Source organism: Hypanus sabinus, chromosome 31, assembly GCF_030144855.1.
Source record: "Hypanus sabinus isolate sHypSab1 chromosome 31, sHypSab1.hap1, whole genome shotgun sequence".
Taxonomy (NCBI): Eukaryota; Metazoa; Chordata; class Chondrichthyes; order Myliobatiformes; family Dasyatidae; genus Hypanus; species Hypanus sabinus.
In genome coordinates this window covers 32,645,090-32,670,423 of record NC_082736.1, presented here as the reverse complement: position 1 = coordinate 32,670,423, position 25,334 = coordinate 32,645,090, and the positions used below count along the sequence as shown (strand labels likewise).

The 25,334-nt window shown below is 53.3% G+C and overlaps 1 protein-coding gene across 5 annotated transcripts in view; it reads right to left on the bottom strand.

Moving 5' to 3' along the window:
* Window positions 1–7,273: 7,273 nt before the first annotated feature.
* The window catches only part of LOC132384056 (kinesin light chain 2-like), a 41,979-nt gene continuing 23,918 nt past the window's right edge, over window positions 7,274–25,334 (bottom strand). For all 5 annotated transcript variants that reach the window (XM_059955352.1, XM_059955354.1, XM_059955357.1 and 2 more), the window contains 9 exons: window positions 24,565–24,738; window positions 22,501–22,600; window positions 21,814–21,866; window positions 21,213–21,280; window positions 18,407–18,515; window positions 17,372–17,533; window positions 11,920–12,044; window positions 11,763–11,820; window positions 7,274–8,870 (listed from right to left, as the gene is read on the bottom strand). In XM_059955352.1, the coding sequence (XP_059811335.1) occupies window positions 8,781–8,870; window positions 11,763–11,820; window positions 11,920–12,044; window positions 17,372–17,533; window positions 18,407–18,515; window positions 21,213–21,280; window positions 21,814–21,866; window positions 22,501–22,600; window positions 24,565–24,738 (939 nt within the window). In that variant the 3' untranslated portion in view covers window positions 7,274–8,780. The remainder of the gene's footprint in view (window positions 8,871–11,762; window positions 11,821–11,919; window positions 12,045–17,371; window positions 17,534–18,406; window positions 18,516–21,212; window positions 21,281–21,813; window positions 21,867–22,500; window positions 22,601–24,564; window positions 24,739–25,334) is intronic.

The following is a 25,334-nucleotide window of genomic DNA, read 5'->3' as shown; positions in this document are numbered from 1 at the left end:
GAATAATCAGCTGGACCGAAGAAGAAGAACAGAAGTTCAGGAAAATAAAAGGGCAACTAATTCGGGCCCCGGTATTAACACTGCCAGCACTGGAAAAGCCCTTTCAGCTGTATGCAACAAACAATGAAGGAACTGCGTTAGGAGTACTAACCCAAGAAAAAGGAGGAAAGCGGCAACCTGTGGCCTTTTTATCAAAAATGTTAGACCCGGTATCCCGGGGATGGCCGACGTGCATACAAGCCGTAGCGGCAGCAGCCGTACTAGTAGAAGAAGCACGGAAATTAACCTTTGGGGGAAGAATGACGGTGTATACCCCGCACTCCGTTAGCACCCTCTTAGCCCAAAAAGCTCAGCGGTGGTTGACGGACTCTCGCATACTGAAATACGAAACCATTCTGATGGTCGGGGATGATTTAAGCTTTGAAAAGAACAATAGTTGTAACCCGGCACAGTTCTTATACGGGGAATCAACAGGGGAGGAAACCGAGCATAACTGCGTGGAGCTAACAGACCTTCAGACAAAAAGTAGGGAAGATCTACAAGAAGTTCCCCTAATTGAAGGCGAGGAACTATATATCGACGGCTCCTCGAAAAGATATAGGAGTATCCCCTTATGAAATGTTGTTTGGCCTTCCATATTGGAACAAGGTGGAGGGCTATCCTTCCCTGCAAGGGGGAGATGTCTTTGTAAGGGACTATTTACAGGCACTGTCTCGTTCTTTTGCAGAATTGCGCAGGAAGGGGTTACTCGCACAAACCCCACCTCTGGACTTCGCACTCCACCGAACTCAGCCCGGTGACTGGGTCCTGATTAAGACTTGGAAGCCAGAGAAGTTACAGCCGCAGTGGGAAGGCCCATTCCAGGTGCTACTGACCACCGAAGCCGCAGTAAGGACAAAAGAAAAAGGGTGGACCCACGCCGCGAGAATCAAGGGACCCGTAAAGCCCGAAGAAGGTGCAGAATGGACTTGCGTCCAGGGAGGAGACCCGATGGTGCTAAAGCTCAAAAGACGGACAGAATGAACTTTGGGACTGTAATGTATATACTGCTATTGTTGAGAAGCGCTGAAGGGGGATGTGATAAGTGCAGGACGACGGTAAGGGTGGGCATGACGGTTTTTCCAGGGTCCTTTGTATCACACTCTCATGTAAACGAGAAATGTTATGACTACAACAAAAAGGAGGAATGCCTGGAAAACGGAAGGCGATATTATCAAGTAAGAAATAAGGGATATGTGTGGGGGTTTGGGGGCCAAGGATTAGGGGTATATGGGAGTGTTACCACTTGTCCTCCCAAGGATAAATGGCTATGCATTAACAAGGGAGGACAGTGGGATATTCCCTCGATATTGGTAGACGATTATGTGGATAAAGTTAAGGAAACTATAATCCAGAATGAGAAAAAGAAAATAGCTGAGGAAACTCAACACAGACAAAAAGCTGCAGTCTCCACAGACCCATCGATATACCAAGAAATAGAAAGGGAGATTACGCTACCAGACGTAAAAGAAAACCTCTTTATAGATCTGGCAACTCGGATAGCAGGCAGTCTAAATATTAGCAACTGTTGGGTCTGTGGAGGGCCACACATGAGTGAACAATGGCCTTGGCGGGGTGAAAGCCTAAATACATGGGAATTAATTCAGCGGAACTGGACGGTGGTTAAGGATAGAAGGAAGCAGGGGTGGGAACTAACAAATCTCCCCGAAGGACAAATATGTGTTGCGCGGGACGGGAAAATAAAAGTAGGAAAAAGCCCCTGTCAGAGCATTAAGTATAAAGAGCAGAGCGGAAACATTACCTGGTGGCCAGAGGAACCGAAATGGTATATTACCATAGAACCAAAAGGAAACTGTACGCCCCTCCGGAATACCCCCGAAGTATGGAATTGTACTGGAACGGACCCATACCACGGAATTCCTGGGGTGAGCGAGGTTTGGAACAAAGGACAGGGTGTTGCCCCAGAGGGATTGTTTTGGATTTGCGGAGGTAGGGCATACACACGCCTGTTGCCCAACTGTGGGGGAGTGTGTTTCCTGGGAATTATCCGGCCTGAATTCTTCCTGTTGCCCGAGGAGGATGACAAAGCATTGGGGGTAAAGGTATTTGATTCCCTGCGAAGAAGTAGGCGAGAGTTGCAGGTTGGAGACTGGGGAGATAGCTGGCCACCCGCCCGGATTATTGAGTATTATGGACCAGCGACCTGGGCTCAGGATGGGTCTTGGGGATATAGGACGCCCATATACATGCTAAACCGAATAATCAGACTACAGGCGGTGGTAGAAGTAATTACAAATCAGACTGCATTGGCCCTGGAACTACTAGCTAAGCAACAAAATCAGATGCGCACTGCTATTTATCAGAACCGCTTGGCATTAGATTATTTGCTTGCGGCTGAAGGAGGAGTATGTGGAAAGTTTAATCTAACTAACTGCTGCTTAAAAATAGATGACAACGGAAAGGTGGTTCAAAAAAATATCAGATAAAATAAGGAAACTGGCCCACGTGCCGGTACAGACCTGGAAGCCGCTGGGGTATTGGGACTGGCTGGACGGATGGTTGAAAGGAGGCTGGTGGTGAACCGCTTTAGGGGTTATAGGAGGGGGATTGATGGTCCTCCTTCTGCTACCATGTCTGATTCCCTGCTTGCGGGAGCTAGTAGCTCGGGTGGCAAGACAAGTCATGCAACCAGGGGCCCCAGCTGATCCTGTTCAGGTACTCCTACAAAGGGAAATAGAGCTAGAGGAAGACGCCTATGTAAACCCGTGGCAAAAGCCCAACTGATAGCACATTCTAAAAAGAAAAAGGGTGGATTGAGAGAAATGATTCTTAAGGAGTCCATTTAGAATGTGCTGACACAGAAAGAACGTGCAAAGCAACTTGCAGGGCAACGTATAAACCAATTTGCAAAATCAGGATGAAACAATAGCTTGCTGATTAAAGAAGCGATACAGGTAACGGGAAGACATGCTTAACGATTGAACAATAACGGTGTTAATGCGCTGAGGCTGATAAGTGGGCCAAAGGGTAGTCACATTTGTAATTTTGTAATGAGATTAAGGAAGAATGTCTGCACCTCACATGGGTGCAACTCACAAAATTGTAAACAACTAGGGTATAAAAAAACTGTGCAAAGTGTAATTCGGCACTCAATCTAGCAGGAGCTGGTTGGGTCCGACTCTGCAGACTCGAAAAATAAAGTTTACCGTTCTGCAAATTGCTGAGACTCAGTGTGTTTCTGACAGTACCAAAGGCTCTCTTTACTACCCTATCTACCTGTGACGCCACTTTTAGGGAATTTTGTATCTGTATTCCCAGATCCCTCTGTTCTACTGCACTCCTCAGTGCCCGATCATTTACCTTGTATGTTCTACCTTGGTTTTTCCTTTCAAAGTGCAATACCTCACACTTGCCTGTATTAAACTCCATCTGCCATTTTCAGCTCATTTTTCCAGCTGGTCCAGATCCCTCTGCAAGCTTTGAAAACCTTCCTCACTGTCCAATCTTTGTATCATCAGCAAATCTGCTGATCCTATTTACCACATTATCATCCAGATCACTGATATAGATGACAAGTAACAACGGACCCAGCACTGATCCCTGTGGCACACCACTCGTCACAGGACTTGGGGGATTCTACCGTCAATGGAAGGGGGGGCTCCCATCTCTCACCACATGGCTATCTCTGCATCGATCCCCTCCCTCAGCACCTGCACCTCCTCCTTTCACGGTGCACATCGTGACTAGTCTCCCACAAGAGCCAAGGACTAACAAAACTAAACGTCGACCTTTGCTCCTTTTAATTTAAGGAGGGGGTTAATAGGTTATTGGTTAGTAAGGGCGACAAATTTTATTTGGGGGGGAGGCAGGAGGAATGGGGCTGAAAGAGAAGATAAATCAGACCTGATCGAATGGCGGAACAGAATCGATGGATCGAATGGTCTACTACATCTTAAAGGTCTTGACCAGAATCAAAAGCTTCACAAAGAACCGGCACTGGTAAATAAAGAGAACCGGACCGGGGGTTGTGACATCACCCTGCTTTATTAGGAAGTTCTGTGGTAGTCCATTCCAGTGCCGGCACGAATTCGTTTCGCATCTTGCAGAGTACCGGCAGTAGAGTTACAGAGTTAGGGAGACATGTTTAAATAGTCGTCGTAACTGTTCTATTTACAACAAAAAAAGACCCTGAACGATTTCTATCGGTGAGAATACACGGGAGACGGGAAAGCGTGCAGCTATTGACAAGTGTGCTGTAATTTGTGCTGACGACCAAACACTCGAGTGTGCTGTACAATACTCTACAGAATTCTGCCCCTTTGGAAGGGCTGGGGTGGCTCACTCTCTCTCTCACTCACACACACACACAACTCTTCCAGAGCTTCGCGAGGAAAACAAACCGCCTCCTTGCGCCCCCCCCCCCCAAATCCGTGCTCCGCATATTTGGGAATACCAGCTGCACCGGGATAGCGTTGGAGGGAATTATCATTGCCTCCTCGCAATGAACTGTGCTAAGGCTAGGAATGGCTGGGCAGACTTGATGGGCCGAATGGCTTAGTTCTATTCGTACATCTTGTGGTCTTGTATCCTGTGGATAACCCCTTCTGTATCACTCAATAGAACACTAAAGTCTTAGAAATAATCTTTTTACATATTTTTTTTAAAATCGTAACTTAGTGTTTTAGTGTGTACTGCAATGTCGAAAAACACACACGGGGATGATAAATCTGATCCTGAGGTGGGAATCTCACTCAGGTCGAGAACTCCAGCTCCCAGGTGGAAACAACACCCACCCCCTACACACACACACACACACAAAAGGCATCCTGGCCGGGTGCATGGCAGCTTGGTAACGCCAGGGCGCTCTGCCCGGGGCTGCAACGAACTGCAGGGAGTTGTGGAGGCAACTCGGCACCCCACAGGAACCCCTCCCTCCCCCCCCCCATGGACTCTGCCTCCACTTCCTGCTGCATCCGACAGCACCCACCCCGCATGTTTCTGTCTTCCATCGGGCAGAAGATAACAAAAGGCCTAAATGGGCGCTGGTTCGGGCTCAAGGACGGCTTCTTCCCCGGTATATGGAATAAGCGCTGAAACATGAACTCATCACCTCACAGTGCGCCTTGTCCTGTGCTTCCTTGAACCTTCTCTGTAACAGTTTGTTCTGTTTCCATTTGCCTAGCTATGGAGAGTATCTAACACAGCTTCCCACAGAATCTTGGGGCACCTAACAAAAACCTACACCAGCTCCCACCTTACACTGAGTAAGGTACAACTCTTTAGTGCAGAATTCTCTTTAAGATTAATTCAAGAGGGCCAATGGCAATGTCAGCATACATTCTGAGAGAGCTAGAACATTCGAAGAAAACCTCCGAGAGGACCACAACCTCGTCATAGGGTCTGGAGGCTCGCGTGCCTCAACGACCCAGAGGGCTATGTTGGCTGGAGTCAGGGCTTTGGTGTTGTGACTCCCGGTAGGGTCACCCATGCCAAGCAGGTCAAAGGGTAGAGGTCAGACTAAGAGTGGTCCACCGGTCCTCCAGGTTCAGGGCTAACGACCCTGACTGGTCAATCAAAACCGTTAAGGAAACAGCAAAGAAGAATCCTTCTACGTCGGAGTGTGACGGTATTCCCGAGTCTCCGCCCGGGACTTGCCTGACTGACGGTGGTGAAAACCGAGAGGAAGCTACCGACAAGGTGAAGGAAGCCCTGAACACCGACAGGGATTTTTTTGAGCTCCAACGCTGGCCGAAACGCCAGTGGCGTAACGGGGAGTAGGTAAGAAAGAACATTAAATCAAGTATGTACTGGTGGAACTTTGTAAAGAGTTGGTCGGACCATATTTTAGAATATTGTGGGCAGTTATCCAAGGAAGGATGCGACGGCCCTGGAGAGAGTCCAGAGGACGATCATGCAAACGATCCTGGGAATGAGAGGGGTTTTCAGATTTTTTTTTTTAAAAATTGGGTTATTTGAGTTTCTTTGTGGCTGCCTATAAGCGGACAAATCCCGAAGTTGCTTAATTTACACATTCTTTGATAGTAAATCTGCTTTGAATCTTGAAACGCAGAAGGAACATTTGCCGTTTGTGGGGCGGCGGGTTTACCGGTTAGCGTAACGTTTGCACAGCGCTAGCGATCGGGGCTTCAATCCCTGCCGGGAGGAGTCTGTACACGCCTGCGTGGGTTTCCCCCCACAGTTCAAAGAGGTACAGGGAGTGGGGCACGCCACATAGCGACACACCTGCGGAAAGTGTGCCCCCCCAGCGCATACTGTATTCTGACTGTGTGTGTTGGCCGCTGACACAAACAACGCATGCTCCAACTACGCTGAACCCTTCTTTAACCTCTTCTTGTTTTCTCTCTGGGCCTGTACTTGAAATTCAGAACAAGGTGGCGTCTCACTGAAACCTCCGGGATACCGAAACACCTCCACTGAGTTGATGTGGAGGGAATGTTTCTGTGGGCACAGCCTGAGAACAGAGGGGGCCTCCATTTGGAACGGGGATGAGGAGGAATTTCTTCAGCCAGAAGGTGGTGAATCTGTGGAATTCATTGCCCCAGGCAGCTGTGGAGGCCGGGTCACTGGGTACATTTAAAGTGGACGTTGGTCGGTTCCTGGTTAGTAAAAGGGGTTAAATTTTACCAGGACACAGAACACTGCAGGCCCTTCTGCCAGTAATGTTGTGCTGACCCTTTGACTGGGGTTATGGGGAGAATGGGGTTGAGGAAACAAGGTCACGACTGAACGATGGAGCAGACTCGATGGGCCAAACAGCCTAATTTTGCTCCCTCAGAATGGTGCAAAAGTCTTAGGCACATAGCCAGGGTGCCTGAGACTTTTACACAGTACTGTAATAATTTTATGTATTGCACTGTACTGCGGTCAATAAACATGACACACAAGACCATAAGACACGGGAGCAGAATTAGGCCATCATTCAATCATGGCTGATCTTTTTTTTCTGTCTCCTCCTCAAACCCAGTTCCCGGCCTTCTCCCCGTAACCTTTGATGCCATGTCCAATCAATCTCTGCCTTGAATACACCCAAGGACCTGGCCTCCATAGCTGCCTGTGGCAACAAATTCCACAAATTCCTCTGGCTGAAGAAATTTCTCCACATCTCTGTTTTGAAAGGGTGCCCCTCTATCCTGAGGCTGAGCCCTCTTGTCCTAGACTCCCCCACCATGGGAAACATCCTTTCCACATCTACTCTGTCTGGGCCTTTCAACATTCGAAAGATTTCAATGAGATTTCCCCCCCCCCCCCCCCACCATCCTAAATTTCAGTGAGTACAGACCCAGAGCCATCAAACGTTCCTCGTATGATAAACCTTTCATTCCTGGAATCATCCTTGTGAACCTCCTCTGGACCCTCTCCAATGCCAGCACATCTTTGATGAGAGGCCCAAAACTGTTCACAATACTCAATGTGAGGCCTCACCAGGGCCTTATAAAGCCTCAGCATCACATCCTTGCTCTTGTATTCTCTTGAAATGAATGCTAACATGGCATTTGCCTTCCTCACCACCAACTCAACCTGCAAGTTAATCTTTAGGGTGTTCTGCACAAGGACTCTCAAGTCCCTCTGCATCTCAGATTTTTCAATTTTCTCCCCATTTAGAAAATAGTCCACATATTTACTTTGACTACCAAAGTGCATTTTCCAACATTGTATTTCATTTGCCACTTCCTTGCCCATTCTCCTAATCTGTCTAAGTCCTTCTGCATCCGTCCTCTTTCCTCAACACTACCTGCCCCTCCACCAATCATCTGAAAACCTGGCAACAAAGCCATCTGTTCCATCATCTAAATCATTGATCTACAGCACAAAAAGAAGCGGTCCCAACACCAACCCCTAAGGAACACCACTAGTCACTGGCAGCCAATCAGAAAAGGATCCTTTTATTCCCACTCACTGCCTCCTGCCAACCAGCCAATGCTCGAACCATTCCAGTAACTTTCCTGTAATACCACAGGCTCTTAACTTGGTAAGCAGCCTCATGTGAGTGATGATACGCCTGATTCTGATACGGGTCTCCATTGTGGGCTGGGAGTGGGAAGGGGGCAGGGAGAGGGGAATCGCGGTTGGGAAAAGGGGAAGGGAGAGGGGAGGAATCGAGAAGCACCAGAGAGACATTCAGTAATGATCAGTTTGGAATCAAGGGGTGTGTCTGCACCCCACACCATTGGCCTCCTTCTCTGCCTCCCGTCCCACACCCCTCCCGCGGCACTCCCAACATCCTTCACTCCCGCCAGATTTACAAACTCACTCTGCGCTCCACGTTGACAAATACAGCGCTGTGCAAACGTCTCGGGCACCCCAGCTCTATGTGCCCGAGACTTCAGCACAGTACTTATGGTCGAAGATGCTGTCACCAACAAATTTCACGGCGTATGTTAGTGATAATAAACCCAATCCTGCTTTACTATTAACCTATTAACTCTCAGCTATAAGCAAAGCTCTATCGCGCGCGCGCGCGCACACACACACACACACACACGTGTGAACACACCAGACTACACACACCTTGCTCCTCTTAACGCCAAGAATGGTTTTTAAATTGGCCCTGCGGGCTGACGCAAGTACTGCATGCATCGAGGGTAGCGAAGAGTCTCCCGGCGCCTGGATCTCCGGGACTGCCCGAAAAGAAACGGCAACAAAGAAATTAAACGAAATATCCGTCAAGCTCTTCGGAGGGAGGTGCGAGGACGCGGTGGTGTTGGCGGTGGCGGGAGGCGCGGACGACAGCCCTGCCCTCCTCGCCCATGGGGAGACGGTTAGTTTAAGCTCCCCAGCGAGCTGCGTCTCGTTAAATCCACATTACTGGCACTCAGCGCTTTCGAATCCGATAGGTTGCTCCCGGATTGCTGCAGAAAGAAAATGTGGGGGTGAGGGGTGTGTGGGGGGTGGGGGTAAAGACAGAGAGAAAAAAAAGAGGCAGAGGTAAAAAGAAACCATTCAAGAGATCACAATCTCCCCCCTCCCCCACCGCATGTTTGTACAAAGATTACAAGAAGCTGGGGATGACCCCAAAGATAACATTACAGCACCATACAGGCCCTTTACATTCACAACGTTATGCCAACCTTTCCACCGACTTAAGATCAAACTAACCCATCCCTCCCACGTAGCCCCCCCCCCCATGTTTCTCCCATCCTCGTGTCAATCTCGCTCGCTTTAGGTCGCATCTGGAAATTCCAGTTGGCGGACGATTTCCCTCCACGCCACTCTGACACATTGGGAAATCATGTCTGTGGCAGATCAAGGCAGTGGTTTGCCCTCGTGTCTATCCAAGTCTCTCAAATGCCCCTTGTTGGAATCCACTGTTTTTTAAATAGTACTTTTTATTAATGTTATTAGATTGATTAATGTAAGACTAAAGTCGTAGTTTAATCATGATTTGTACTTTATATTAAAAATAACAATCTCGTGTATTTTTCATAGTCTGTCACCTCACTCACAGGCATAAGGTGACAGAGCAGTCACGAAATGGGCTTGTTTCTCATTGGCTACGTATTAGCGCATTATCCACATGATGTAATCGTTCACACCGTTGATTGGCTTATTCTTATCGCAGGAATTTCTGTCACCCGGATTATAAAGGTGTTGTTTTTTTTCCCCTCAGAGGTGACCATCTTTTCTTTCCTTTCATTGAATCTTTTGAATCTATGCACCTCAGCTCTTCACTTAGTTTCAAACGCATGTGCTTTATGTTTAAACTTTAACGTAAACAATTGAATTAAGAATTAAAACTCCTCGCCATGACTGACCCCAGGAAGAACCCTCCCACTACATTTCAATGGTTCTCCTAAACTACATCTTGTTTAAATTTAGAAAAAAAAAATAATTTTCCAGCCTTCCGTTAAATTTGAAGAAACTTGGAGACCACTTTCATATGATGTAACTTGACCTTCTCCGAATCCTTCGTATTATCTTTAAGTACTTGGATAGAGGAGCGGAGTTATTGACATTATTGATTGTATCTGATGCAATATAATAGCCCAGCTTTGTTTAGCTTAGTTTAATTTTTTTTTGGATTTCTAATCTGGGGTTTTTTCGCGGTATTTTTTTTCCTATCATGTTTAATACAAAGAGTTTGGGAGGTTTAGTACATTTGTGTCATCTACTTGTATATATTGTTTATAAACTATGTATTCTCAGTCTCTCTGTATTACTATTATTATGCCTATGTATTAGAAAATTAATAAAAAGACTTAAAAAGAAAGGGAAAAAAATGACATTGGTCCAACACCCGCAATACACTTGCCTCTGTTCTCACCACTGGCAGCAAGCTCCACGCAAACACTACTCTGTGTAAAAAACTACCTCTGTCACCCCCCCCCCCCTTACTTTCCTCCAATCACCTTAAATGTATGCCTTCTCACAACAGCCTGGGGAAGAGCCTCTGTCCGCTCGATCTGTGCCCCTTTCGCTTGAAAGAGAAAAGCCCCGGCTCGCTCAACCTCTCCTCGCAATCCGGGCAGCATCCTGCTGAATCTTCCCTGCTCCCTCTCTGAAGCTTCCACGCCCTCCCGTAATGAGGCGAGCCGGAATAAACGCTATTCGTAGTGGTAGTTGACAGTGGAACTAAGTCAGCCGCTCCCGCAGGGGAGCAGTTCACATACTGAACAAGCAGTTATCAATATCCTGCATGCTGGCCTCCGCACCCTCCCACAATATCGAACTCAACAATATTCCGACCAGGGTTTTATAGAGCAGTAGTGTTACCTTGTGGCTCCTGAACTCTATCCACTTTCACCACAGGACAGTCCTCTGGTACATAGGGCCTGCACTGTGCTGGGCCCTTCGGCCCACAACATGATGCTGGCCCTTCGGCCCACAACATGATGCTGGCCCTTTAACCTACTTCCAAGATCAGCCTATGCCAGGGGTTCCCATCCTGGGGTCCACGGACCCCTCGGTTAAAGGTAGGGGCCCGAAGGTTGGGAACTATTTTGTGCATAGTTGGGGAATTAAGGGTTACGGGGAAAAGGCAGGCAGGTGGAGATGAGTCCATGGCCAGATCAGCCGTGATCTTATTGAATGGCGGAGCAGGCTCGATGGGCCGGATGGCCTTACTCCCGCTCCCATTTCTTATGTTCTAATCCCCGATCTAATTCTTCCCTCTTACATAGCTCTCCATTTTTACTTCATCCATGTGCCTTTTTAACAGTCCCTTAAGTGCCTCTAATGAATCTGCCTGTCCCACCACCCCAGCAGATCATTCCACACACCCACCACTCACTGTGGAAAAACCTACCTCAGACATTCCCCCCAATACTTCCCTCCAGTCACCTTAAAATTAAGCTCCCTTGTATTAGCTGTTTCCACTCTGACTGTCCACTCGATCTGTGCCTCTTGCCATCTTGTACACCTCTCTCAGGTCACCTCTCATCCTCCTTCACTCCAGAGAGAAATCCCCTAGCTTGCTCCTACAACATTCCCCCCAAATACTGGAATCGGATGGGTAAACAGGGCGGCCCGTTAGCGTGGCACTTTATGGGTTTGATTCCTGCCATTGTCTGTAAGGAGTTTGTTCTCTCTCCCCGTGACCGCCCGAGTTTCCCCTGACCGCTTCCGATTCCTCCCACATTCCAAAGAGATTCAGGGTCGGGTCAGTGAGTCGTGGCACCGGAAGCATGGCGACTCTTGCGGGCTGCCCCCAGCGCGATCCCCGGACTGTTTTGGTCGCTGACGTTCACTGTGTGTCCTCGAGGTACATGTGACAAATAAAGCTAATCTTTCATCTTAACCTTTACCTCAGCGGCCTCTTCGCCGGTCTTGTTCAGGAAGTTTAGCGAGCTGGCCCGTTTCATCCTGCGGGGGAACCAGTGAGAAGTCCGGGTTATTACGGGGCGCGGGTGAAGGAGACGGAGAGCTCCGAATCCGGGCCCGGCGCCGAGGAGGGGGACCTACCCGGGATTCCTGGGCTCCTGGGGGGAGTCCCCCTGCAACTTCTTCACCAGCATCTCGCTGCTGCGTCTCAGCGCGTCGCGGATCTTCCCAAACGAGCCGCTTCTCCGGAGGGACCCGCTGCCATCCTGAGGCAGGGACAGAGAGCGAGAGAGAGAGGGGATGGGCAGACAGGGGAGAGATAGAGATAGAGAGATAGTGAGGACGAGAAAGATGAGAGAGAGAGAGAGAGAGAGAGGACGAGAGAGGACGAGAGAGAGAGAGAGAGAGAGGACGAGAGAGGACGAGAGAGAGAGAGAGAGAGAGAGGACGAGAGAGGACGAGAGAGAGAGGGAGAAGGATGAGCGGAGAGGGGACGAGAGAGAGAGAGGGGACGAGAGAGAGAGAGGGGACGAGAGAGAGAGAGGGGACGAGAGAGAGAGAGGGGACGAGAGAGAGAGAGGGGACGAGAGAGAGAGAGGACGAGAGAGAGAGAGAGAGAGAGGACGAGAGAGAGAGAGAGAGAGAGAGAGGAAGAGAGAGAGAGAGAGGACGAGAGAGAGAGAGGACGAGAGAGAGAGGGAGGACGAGAGAGAGGGAGGACGACAGAGAGAGGGAGACGAGAGAGAGAGACGGAGGAGGACGAGAGAGAGAGAGGGAGAAGGACGAGAGAGAGAGGGAGGACGAGAGAGAGAGGGAGGACGAGAGAGAGAGAGAGGGGATGAGAGAGAGAGAGGGGACGAGAGAGAGAGAGGGGACGAGAGAGAGAGAGGGGACGAGAGAGAGAGAGGACGAGAGAGAGAGAGGACGAGAGAGAGAGAGAGAGAGAGAGGACGAGAGAGAGAGAGAGAGAGAGAGGAAGAGAGAGAGAGAGAGGACGAGAGAGAGAGAGGACGAGAGAGAGAGAGGACGAGAGAGAGAGAGGACGAGAGAGAGAGAGAGAGAGAGAGGATGAGAGAGGGGGAGAAGGACGAGAGAGACGGGGAGAAGGACGAGAGAGAGAGGGGGAGAAGGACGAGAGAGAGAGGGGGAGAAGGACGAGAGAGAGAGGGGGAGAGAGAGAGGGAGAGGGAGGACGAGAGGGAGAGAGAGAGAGAGAGAGGACGAGAGAGAGAGGACGAGAGAGAGAGAGGACGAGAGAGAGAGAGGACGAGAGAGAGAGAGAGAGAGAGAGGATGAGAGAGGGGGAGAAGGACGAGAGAGACGGGGAGAAGGACGAGAGAGAGAGGGGGAGAAGGACGAGAGAGAGAGGGGGAGGACGAGAGAGAGAGGGGGAGAAGGACGAGAGAGAGGGAGGACGAGAGAGAGAGAGGGAGAGGGAGGACGAGAGGGAGAGGACGAGAGAGAGAGGGACGAGAGAGAGAGGGAGGACGAGAGAGAGAGGGAGGACGAGAGAGAGAGGGACGACAGAGAGAGGGAGGACGAGAGAGAGGGAGACGAGAGAGAGGGAGGACGAGAGAGAGGGAGGACGAGAGAGAGAGACGGAGGAGGACGAGAGAGAGAGAGGGAGAAGGACGAGAGAGAGAGAGGGAGAAGGACGAGAGAGAGAGGGAGGACGAGAGGGAGAGGACGAGAGAGAGAGGGAGGACGAGAGAGAGAGGGAGGACGAGAGAGAGAGGGAGGACGAGAGAGAGAGGGAGGACGAGAGAGAGGGAGAGGACGAGAGAGAGGGAGAGGACGAGAGAGAGGGAGAGGACGAGAGAGAGGGAGAGGACGAGAGAGAGGGAGAGGACGAGAGAGAGAGGGAGGACGAGAGAGAGGGAGAGGACGAGAGAGAGGGAGAGGACGAGAGAGAGGGAGAGGACGAGAGAGAGGGAGAGGACGAGAGAGAGAGGGAGAGGACGAGAGAGAGAGGGAGGACGACAGAGAGAGGGAGGACGACAGAGAGAGGGAGGACGAGAGAGAGAGACGGAGGAGGACGAGAGAGAGAGAGGGAGAGGACGAGAGAGAGAGGGACGAGAGAGAGAGGGACGAGAGAGAGAGGGAGGACGAGAGAGAGAGGGAGGACGAGAGAGAGAGGGAGGACGAGAGAGAGAGGGAGGACGAGAGAGAGAGAGAGGACGAGAGAGAGAGAGAGGACGAGAGAGAGAGAGAGGACGAGAGAGAGAGAGGACGAGAGAGAGAGAGGGAGAGGTCGAGAGAGAGAGAGAGAGGACGAGAGAGAGAGAGGACGAGAGAGAGAGGGAGGACGAGAGAGAGAGGGAGGACGAGAGAGAGAGGGAGGACGAGAGAGAGAGAGGACGAGAGAGAGAGAGAGGACGAGAGAGAGAGAGAGGACGAGAGAGAGAGAGGACGAGAGAGAGAGAGGGAGAGGTCGAGAGAGAGAGAGAGAGGACGAGAGAGAGAGAGAGAGACGAGAGAGAGAGACGAGAGAGAGAGGGACAAGAGAGAGAGGGAGGACGAGAGAGAGAGAGGGAGAAGGACGAGAGAGAGAGGGAGAAGGACGAGAGAGAGAGGGAGGACGAGAGAGAGAGGGAGAAGGACGAGAGAGAGAGAGGGAGAAGGACGAGAGAGAGAGGGAGAAGGACGAGAGAGAGAGAGAGACAAGAGAGAGAGACGAGAGAGAGAGGGAGAAGGACGAGAGAGAGAGGGAGAGGAGGAGAGAGAGAGAGGGGGGAGGACGAGAGAGAGAGAGAGGGAGGATGAGAGAGAGAGAGGGAGGACGAGAGAGAGAGAGGGAGGACGAGAGAGAGAGAGGGAGGACGAGAGAGAGAGAGGGAGGACGAGAGAGAGAGGGAGAAGGACGAGAGAGAGAGGGAGAAGGACGAGAGAGAGAGGGAGAAGGACGAGAGAGAGAGGAAGGACGAGAGAGAGAGGGAGGATGAGAGAGAGAGGGAGAAGGACGAGAGAGAGAGAGACGAGAGAGAGAGGGAAAAGGACGAGAGAGAGGGAGGACGAGAGAGAGAGGGAGGACGAGAGAGAGAGGGAGGACGAGAGAGAGGGAGGACGAGAGAGAGAGACGAGAGAGAGAGGACGAGAGAGAGAGAGAGGACGAGAGAGAGGGAGGACGAGAGAGAGGTAGGACGAGAGAGAGAGAGACGAGAGAGAGAGAGAGAGAGAGAGGACGAGAGAGAGAGAGAGAGGGAGAGGACGAGAGAGAGAGAGGATGAGAGAGAGAGAGAGGACGAGAGAGAGAGAGAGGACAAGAGAGAGAGAGAGGACGAGAGAGAGAGAGAGGACGAGAGAGAGAGAGAGGACGAGAGAGAGAGAGAGGACGAGAGAGAGAGAGAGGACGAGAGAGAGAGAGAGAGGACGAGAGAGAGAGAGAGGGAGAAGGAGAAGGACGAGAGAGAGAGAGGACAAGCGAGAGGGAGAGAGGACAAGCGAGAGAGGGAGAGAGAGGGATGAGAGAGAGAGGATGAGAGAGAGGAGAGAGAGAGAGAGAGAGAAAGTAAAAAAAGGTTGGTGGACGAAAGAGGACTGTGACCATCTGTGCCCATTATAATTTTCAACACCCTCTCAGCCTCCTACATCCCAGAGAACGATCCCAGACAATTCAACACCCGTACAACTAAGCCCTCCATTTCAGACTCCTGGTGAGCCGCTCCCTTGTTCTGTTGTTCCTGCACCTTTCCTGTACAGGAGACGCGGTATTTACACTGACTGGTGCTTCCCCAGCCCACCTGCTCGCTTGGTACATCGGCCTTTGAAACCGCACCTCAAGGCACCCTCAACCCCTCCCCAACACTGCCTCTCCCCTCCCTCAGTGTGGCCCTCAACCCCTCCCCAACACTGCCTCTCCCCTCCCTCAGTGTGGCCCTCAACCCCTCCCCAACACTGCCTCTCCCCTCCCTCAGTGTGGCCCTCAACCCCTCCCCAACACTGCCTCTCCCCTCCCTCGGTGTGTCCCTCAACCCCTCCCCAACACTGCCTCTCCCCCCCCCTCAGTGTGGCCCTCAACCCCTCCCCAACACTGCCTCTCCCCTCCCTCAGTGTGGCCCTCAACCCCTCCCCAACACTGCCTCTCCCCTCCCTCGGTGTGGCCCTCAACCCCTCCCCAACTCTGCCTCTCCCCTCCCCTCGGTGTGGCCCTCAACCCCTCCCCAACACTGCCTCTCCCCTCCCTCGGTGTGGCCCTCAACCCCTCCCCAGCACTGCCTCTCCCCTCCCTCGGTGTGGCCCTCAACCCCTCCCCAACACTGCCTCTCCCCTCCCTCGGTGTGGCCCTCAACCCCTCCCCAACACTGCCTCTCTCCTCCCTCAGTGTGGCCCTCAACCCCTCCCCAACACTGCCTCTCCCCTCCCTCGGTGTGGCCCTCAACCCCTCCCCAACACTGCCTCTCCCCTCCCTCGGTGTGGCCCTCAACCCCTCCCCAACACTGCCTCTCCCCTCCCTCAGTGTGGCCCTCAACCCCTCCCCAACACTGCCTCTCTCCTCCCTCAGTGTGGCCCTCAACCCCTCCCCAACACTGCCTCTCCCCTCCCTCGGTGTGGCCCTCAACCCCTCCCCAACACTGCCTCTCCCCTCCCTCGGTGTGGCCCTCAACCCCTCCCCAACACTGCCTCTCCCCTCCCTCGGTGTGGCCCTCAACCCCTCCCCAACTCTGCCTCTCCCCTCCCTCGGTGTGGCCCTCAACCCCTCCCCAACACTGCCTCTCCCCTCCCTCGGTGTGGCCCTCAACCCCTCCCCAACACTGCCTCTCCCCTCCCTCAGTGTGTCCCTCAACCCCTCCCCAACACTGCCTCTCCCCTCCCTCGGTGTGGCCCTCAACCCCTCCCCAACACTGCCTCTCCCCTCCCTCAGTGTGGCCCTCAACCCCTCCCCAACACTGCCTCTCTCCTCCCTCAGTGTGGCCCTCAACCCCTCCCCAACACTGCCTCTCTCCTCCCTCAGTGTGGCCCTCAACCCCTCCCCAACACTGCCTCTCTCCTCCCTCAGTGTGGCCCTCAACCCCTCCCCAACTCTGCCTCTCCCCTCCCTCGGTGTGGCCCTCAACCCCTCCCCAACACTGCCTCTCCCCTCCCTCGGTGTGGCCCTCAACCCCTCCCCAACACTGCCTCTCCCCTCCCTCAGTGTGTCCCTCAACCCCTCCCCAACACTGCCTCTCCCCTCCCTCGGTGTGGCCCTCAACCCCTCCCCAACACTGCCTCTCCCCTCCCTCAGTGTGGCCCTCAACCCCTCCCCAACACTGCCTCTCTCCTCCCTCAGTGTGGCCCTCAACCCCTCCCCAACACTGCCTCTCCCCTCCCTCAGTGTGGCCCTCAACCCCTCCCCAACACTGCCTCTCCCCTCCCTCAGTGTGGCCCTCAACCCCTCCCCAACACTGCCTCTCCCCTCCCTCGGTGTGGCCCTCAACCCCCTCCCCAACACTGCCTCTCTCCTCCCTCAGTGTGGCCCTCAACCCCTCCCCAACACTGCCTCTCCCCTCCCTCGGTGTGGCCCTCAACCCCTCCCCAACACTGCCTCTCCCCTCCCTCGGTGTGTCCCTCCCCTGTTCTACTGCCTCCTTCCCCCCCTCCACCGGCGCTTACTCACCCCGTTCCACTCAGCCGTGCCCGACTCCTCACCCTCGGCTCCGTTGATGATGTAGTTGACGACGCCAGTGGCGCCGTTCAGCTGGTCGCGGCCCGGCCGGGTCTCGGGACCCCCATCCTTCAGCAGCTCCACCACCCGCGTGGGGTGGGACGTGTCCGGTGCCTGTCAACAGCCAGAACAGGGTGACAACTCCCGTGTCCACACCCATTACCCCAGGGGGCAGGCTCCCCCCACACTTACCCAGGACACAAATACGGGGGTGGGGGGGTGGGGGCTAGACATGGTTCACAGAGAAGAGAAGGGTGTAGGGTTGTTGAAGGGGGTTACTATGGGGAGGGGTGCAGGGGCTGGAGGGGGTTACAGAGACGGGGAGGGGTGTAGGGGCTGGAGGGGGTTACAGAGACGGGGAGGGGTGTAGGGACTGGAGGGGGGCTGTTAAAGAGACAGGGAGGGGTGTAGGGACTGGAGGGGGTTACAGAGACAGGGGGAGGTGTAGGGGCCGGAGGGGGTTACAGAGACAGGGAGGGGTGTAGGGGCCAGGGGGGGTTACAAAGACAGGGAGGGGTGTTACAGAGACAGGGAGGGGTGTAGGGACTGGAGGGGGGGTGTTACAGAGAGGGAGGGGTATAGGGACTGGAGGAGGGGTGTTACTGAGACAGGGAGGGGTATAGGGACTGGAGGGGGTATTACAGAGACAGGGAGGGGTGCAGGGGCCAGAGAGGGTGACAGAGACAGGGAGGGGTGTAGGGACTGGAGAGTGTGGTGTTAGAGACAGTGAGGGGTATGGCTGTGATTTGGGGTTTACAGAGATGGGAGACGTGTATGGACTAGGTGGATGGGGTTCACGGAGATGGGAAGGGAGTAGAGGCTGGAAGTGATTTCAGAGACGGGGAGGGGTGCAGGGGAGCAAGGGGTTACAGAAGCAGGGTGAAGTGCAGAGGCTGGCTGGGGTTGCAGAGATGGGGGAAGGTTCATGGAGACGGATCGGTTTGTAGGGGCTCTGAAACACACAAGCGCGCGCGAGGGCCTAGTCACCTGCTTGCGTGACTTGGTCGCGCACTCCTCCAGGGTCTCAGCGGCCTCGAGTTTACCCTGCCGCCTGTACAGGGATCCCAGGCTCCGCAGTGTGGTGTTCACAGTCGGGCTGCGGAAGGAGAGAGCAAACACAGAAACTTCGTTTCCCCCTCTCAAACCATCGACACTTACCAGCCCGCATGCCCGACTGTGTCCCGGGACACGGAAAACCGTGAGAGCAAGGATTAAGTGTTTTCCCCTCCGGAGGCGCCGAGCTCCTCCAGCATTATGTGGCGGTGAGTTGAGCAATGATTTATTCCGTTCAGTCTTTGACCTTTCCCCTCGTGGGCTGAGGGACCTTAGATCAGGATGCAGAATTGTTATTTTACTTGTACTTTAACTTGCCTATCCTCCAAGAGGACACAGACATCGTCGTAGGGTTTGGAGTGGGGGCTTGCGTGCTTCAGTCACCTGGGGAGCTGTGTGGGCTGGAGTCAGGGCTTTATGCTTTGGCTCATTTTAGGGTCACCCATGCCAAACAGGGTCAAAGGGTAGAGGTCAGACAGAGTGGTCCACCAGTCCTCCAGGTTTAGGGTTAACAGCCCTGACTGGCCAAACAACATTGTTAAAGAAACAGCAAAGAAGAATCCTTCTACGTCGGAGTGTGACGATATTCCTGAGTCTCCGCCTGGGACTTGTACGACTGACGGTGGTGAAAACTGAGAGGAAGCTACCAACGTGATGAAGGAAGCCCCGAACACCGCCAGAGATGGAGGAGCTTCATCGCTGCCCAAAACGCCAGCGGCGTAACGTAAAGTAGAAGCACCAAAGCGAGATGTGCTGCCGATATAATCATCTATATTAGGCACAGCCGCTCGTTAACGCACCTATCCAATCAGCCAATCACGCGGCAGCAACTCAATGCATAAAAGGACATTTACAAATGTCAAAGGCCATTCTGAAGATGTACGGGGTCACGATGAGGAAGTTCAGGGCTCGCTTTGTCGGCAATGGAGGCACGTGAGATGTTCATCGCACAATCCTCGGTCGTCTTTGTTCTTCTGTCAGTCACTACATGGTCGTAACCACAAAATCTTATCCTCATTCCAAACTCGTCAGATCCAACAGGGGACAATACCACTTTTCAAAGTCATGCAGCAGGAACTTCACTCTGTGTCTGACCCCGGGAGTGTGTGATGGGACGGTGTGGAGGGAACTTCACTCTGTGTCTGACCCCGGGAGTGTGTGATGGGACGGTGTAGAGGGAGCTTCACTCTGTGTCTGACCCCGGGAGTGTGTGATGGGACGGTGTGGAGGGAGCTTCACTCTGTGTCTGACCCCGGGAGTGAGTGATGGGACGGTGCGGAGGGAGCTTCACTCTGTGTCTGACCCCGTGAGTGTGTGATGGGACGGTGTGGAGGGAGCTTCACTCTGTGTCTGACCCCGGGAGTGAGTGATGGGACGGTGCGGAGGGAGTTTCACTCTGTGTCTGACCCCGGGAGTGTGTGATGGGACGGTGTGGAGGGAGCTTCACTCTGTGTCTGACCCCGGGAGTGTGTGATGGGACGGTGCGGAGGGAGCTTCACTCTGTGTCTGACCCCGGGAGTGTGTGATGGGACGGTGCGGAGGGAGATTCACTCTGTGTCTGACCCCGTGAGTGTGTGATGGGACGGTGTGGAGGGAGATTCAGTCTGTGTCTGACCCCGGGAGTGTGTGATGGGACGGTGCGGAGGGAGATTCACTATGTGTCTGACCCCGGGAGTGTGTGATGGGACGGTGCGGAGGGAGATTCACTCTGTGTCTGACCCCGTGAGTGTGTGATGGGACGGTGTGGAGGGAGATTCACTGTGTCTGACCCCGGGAGTGTGTGATGGGACGGTGTGGAGGGAGCTTCACTCTGTGTCTGACCCCGGGAGTGTGTGATGGGACAGTGTGGAGGGAGCTTCACTCTGTGTCTAATCCTGGGAGTGTGGGATGGGACGGTGTGGAGGGAGCTTCACTCTGTGTCTGACCCCGGGAGTGTGTGATGGGACGGTGTGGAGGGAGCTTCACTCTGTGTCTGACCCCGGGAGTGTGTGATGGGACGGTGTGGAGGGAGCTTCACTCTGTGTCTGACCCCGGGAGAGTGTGATGGGACGGTGTGGAGGGAGCTTCACTCTGTGTCTGACCCCGGGACTGTGTGATGGGACGGTGTGGAGGGAGCTTCACTCTGTGTCTGACCCCGGGAGTGTGTGATGGGACGGTGTGGAGGGAGCTTCACTGTGTCTGACCCCGGGAGTGTGTGATGGGACAGTGTGGAGGGAGCTTCACTCTGTGTCTGACCCCGGGAGTGTGTGATGGGACGGTGTGGAGGGAGCTTCACTCTGTGTCTGACCCCGGGAGTGTGTGATGGGACGGTGTGGAGGGAGCTTCACTCTGTGTCTGACCCCGGGAGTGTGTGATGGGACGGTGTGGAGGGAGCTTCACTATGTGTCTGACCCCGGGAGTGTGTGATGGGACGGTGTGGAGGGAGCTTCACTCTGTGTCTGACCCCGGGAGTGTGTGATGGGACGGTGTGGAGGGAGTTTCACTCTGTGTCTGACCCCGGGAGTGTGTGATGGGACGGTGTGGAGGGAGCTTCACTCTGTGACTGACCCCGGGAGTGCGTGATGGGACGGTGTGGAAGGAGATTCACTCTGTGTCTGACCCCGGAAGTGTGTGATGGGACGGTGCAGAGGGAGCTTCAGTCAGTGTCTGACCCCGGGGGTGTGTGAGAAGGGAGCCTCACTCTTCCAGAGCTGAAGTAACAGATTAATGCGAGGACGATGTGTGATGCTGGGAATCTCACCTGTCGACCTTGCAGGCTTTGTACCAATTTCCATATTCCCAGTACAGGACACCGTCCCTCCGCTTGCCCTGAAACAAAACACACCATCAGACCCCAGTCTGCAACCCACTCCCAGCATCTGTTATTCTACATATAGCCCCAAGCTGTGGATTAGCCTTTAACCCACTCCCAGAAATCTGTTAACTTCCAAACCCCTGGATTAGATCCCAGCCTGTGATCCACTCCTGGGGATCTGTTTATCTAAATACTAGTCCCCCCGAACCCCAAGATCTGATCCCAGCTTTAGCCCACTTCAAATTCTACCTATAAACCCTTGAATCCCTGGTTTTGATCGCAACCTGGATTAGACCCACAGTCATGTAGTCTTCAGCAGCCTGGATCTCAAGTTCAGAGATCTGCTCGCTGAATTTCCTCACCCAGATTCAAAAATCTGCGTCAACGTGTGACCAGTTGCCCTGACGTAACTGAGCTGGGATCGACCGTGGTTCAGACGGTGCCCTGGGTGTGTGAAGTGCTCCCAGTAATGGGTTGTTAATGACACAGAACCCCTTGGGTCAGTGCTTGGACAAAAAGAGAGAGACACACAGACACAGTTACTCACCTTACTCTGTTCCTCCCGCTCCTCAGCGTGCATCCAAATTGGCTTATTTTCTCCTGCAGGTTAAGAGTGACATCTTCAGGCTCTGGGAATCGTTTCTGCATCGGAACCTCTCCTCCCTCATGCTAATGAGTGTCTGGTCCCTGGGGCCAGGATAGAGGGAGCTTCACTCTGTGTCTGACCCCGGGAGTGTGAGATGGTGCGGTGTGGAGGGAGCTTCACTCTGTGTCTGACCCTGGGAGTGTGTGATGGGACGGTGCGGAGGGAGCTTCACTCTGTGTCTGACCCCGGGAGTGTGTGATGGGACGGTGTGGAGGGAGATTCACTCTGTGTCTGACCCCGGGAGTGTGTGATGGGACGGTGCGGAGGGAGCTTCACTCTGTGTCTGACCCCGGGAGGGTGTGATGGGACGGTGTGGAGGGAGCTTCACTCTGTGACTGACCCCAGGAGTGTGTGATGGGACGGTGTGGAGGGAGTTTCACTCTGTGTCTGACCCCGTGAGTGTGTGATGGGACGGTGTGGAGGGAGTTTCACTCTGTGTCTGACCCCGGGAGGGTGTGATGGGACGGTGCGGAGGGAGCTTCACTCTGTGTCTGACCCCGGGAGGGTGTGATGGGACGGTGCGGAGGGAGTTCACTCTGTGTCTGACCCCGGGAGTGTGTGATGGGACGGTGTAGAAACTTTACTTACCACTGACAGAACCAAACTCTTTCTCGTGGGCTCTGGTCAGTATCTCCTTGTACAGCGATTCTGCCTCTCTGTATTTGCCCTGTTTTAGGTAACAGGATGCCTGAGAGGGAAGGGAATGGAAGCAATCATGACTTTTCGAGGGAGGCTTATAAAAGATGTCATTATTGGTAACTGCTCGGCTGATGACCACAAGAAACGGCAGAGTGTCATGGGCACAGCTCAGCTCGTCACAGAAACCAGCCTCCCCTCAATGGACTGTCTGCACCCCTCACTGCCTCAGGAAAGCAGCCAGCATAATCAAAGACCCCCACCGCAGCCACCCTCTCATCTCCCCTCTCCCATCGAACAGGGGTTACAAAATACTGGAAGCACCTATCATCAGGCTCAAGGACAACTTCAACTATCCCACTGTTATAAGACTATAAGAAATTGTTCACAACTATGATAAAAGCGACTGTTAACCTCACAATCTACCTTGTTACGATCTTCCACTTTACCGTCTACCCGCACTGCACTTTTTCTCTCGCTGTGACACTTTATTCTGCATTCTGTTATTGCTTTACCTTGTTCTACCTCGATACAGGCCAGGTAACCCCGGGTTACGAACGAGTTCCGTTCCTGCGTCTGTCTTCAAGTTGGATTTGTACGCAAGTCGGAACAGGTACATCCGGTATTATTTAGCATCAGTTTGTCTTAGTATATAGTATATATTTTACCTTTCCGTGCATATAAAACACTTATGTATTTCAATAATTAAACCATTGGGTTGCTTAGTAATAATTGTAGCTTTCATCGGGGCAGGGCCTTTCTCATGCTCCATTATTCTCACTTCACCCTTCAAAATTGTTCCGATCGTTGCTGTCTGTAGCCTAAAGCTTTTCCAATGACCAACGGCGTTTCACCTCTTTCCAATCGCTTTATTATTTCCGCTTTATTTTCAATCGCGATCATTTTCCGTCAACGGAACAGAAAACTGCGGGTTTTACATTCAACCGCTGAGCAGCCGTGAACCGCCTGATTGGCCTGTCAGAGTTCTCTTTAGGAACTAGTTGACTTGATCAGCATTTCTGATCTGACTGTTGTTCACGATCGCACTTAATAAAAAAATACAGCAGCAGCCGCGGGTGGCGGGTCCGGAGCTCCTCCGGGTCCTAAAGTCCACCCGCACTGAGACAGGTCAAATGGGTCAAGTGGGGGTGGTGCTGACTTGAAAGTGGGGGGGGGGGGGTCATGGTGAATCTTGCTAGGAAATATTAAGCCAAATACAAAGTTACACACTCAACACAGTGTTAACGGCAACGACTTAAAATAGCAGACGGCATCATGATCTGACTTAAAATGGCGGTCAGCGATCTTCTTCCTCCATTCATATGTACGAGTTGTCTGTAAGTCGGATGTTCGTAACTCGGGGACTGCCCGTACACTGTGTAATGATCTGATCTGGATGAACAATGTGCGAGATCGTACCAATACTGACTCATATCCCATTCAGACCTTGCTGTAGCAGAGGGGGATTGTAGCCGTTAGCAGTTCTTACAGAACAAGTCACCCGGGTTCAATTCTGCCGCTGCCTGTCGGGAGGTTTCAGATTCTCCCCGTCACCGCATGGGTTTCCTCCGGGTGCTCCGGGTTCCTCCCACAACCCAGTCGCACGGGTTAGGGTTGGCGAATTGTGAGCACGCTGCATTGGCGCCGGAAACGGGCGACACTTGCGGGCTGCCCCCCCCACCCAGCACATCCTCAGACGCGTTTCACCGCGTGTTTCGATGCACGCGTGACAAGTGCGGCCGATCTTTGGTGCGGCCATTTTTGGGTTTGAGGAGCAGTGTACTGGTCCACACGGTGCTCGTCGGCCCCACACCCACCCGCCGGCGTCCTTCATCGCGCGTCCAGAGACCCTGCCTGACCTTTAACCCCTCCCCCACGTCGCCCCTAAACCCTAACCTGACCCCTCTCCGGTCCGAGGATCATCCCTCCATACCGGTGGCTCGATGCTATTCGTCACGCAACCCCCAGCCCACCATCCCCCCGCCACAGCCCCCAGCCACGGCGCCAGGCTCCTACCAAGTTGTTCTTGGTCCTGGCCACGTTGGGGTCGTCAGGTCCCAGCTGGGATTCGTAGATCTCCAGGGCGTGCTGGTAGTACTTCTCCACCTCCTCGAACTTGCCCTGGTTCTGACACAGAAGGGCCAGGTTGTTCAGCTGCTTGGCCACATCTGGGTGAGATTTCCCCAAAACCTGGACCCCCGGATTTGGGGGGGGGGGGGGGAAGTAACAAAAGCAAGCACAAGTTCAACTTTCCAGAGCCAGTCCGCCACCTCTTCACTCTCCGTCCCACGGCTTACAAACTCCTCCTCCTCCCGCCCAACGCAACAACGGGATTTAACGCGTCCCGCAGACAACTTGAGGTTTTACGCTGCCCGGGTAGTTCAGTGGTTGAGTTGCCCAGGGTCGTTCCGCTGCTCGGACACATGCGGGTGGGGCTTCCCCAAAGCCTGGCGCCCCGGATTTCAGGAGGAAGGAGGGGGTTAGGAACAAGCACGAGTTCAACTCCCAGGCCCGATTTCCTCTGTCCCGCACTTTCTGAACTCCGACCCAACGCGATTTAAGGTGCCCCTCAGGCAAAATGACCCAGGAATTCCCCTCCCCCCCGATTTAATCCTGGCCTAATCAGGGACAAATCGCAATGGCCAACTAGCCCACCAGCCATCTTTGGGCTGTGGGAGGAAACCCGCGCAGGCACGGGAAGAACGTACAAATTCCTCACAGTCAGCGGCGGGAATGGATCCTGGGTCGCTGGTGCTAACCTCTACACCCCCACACTAATCTTTAAT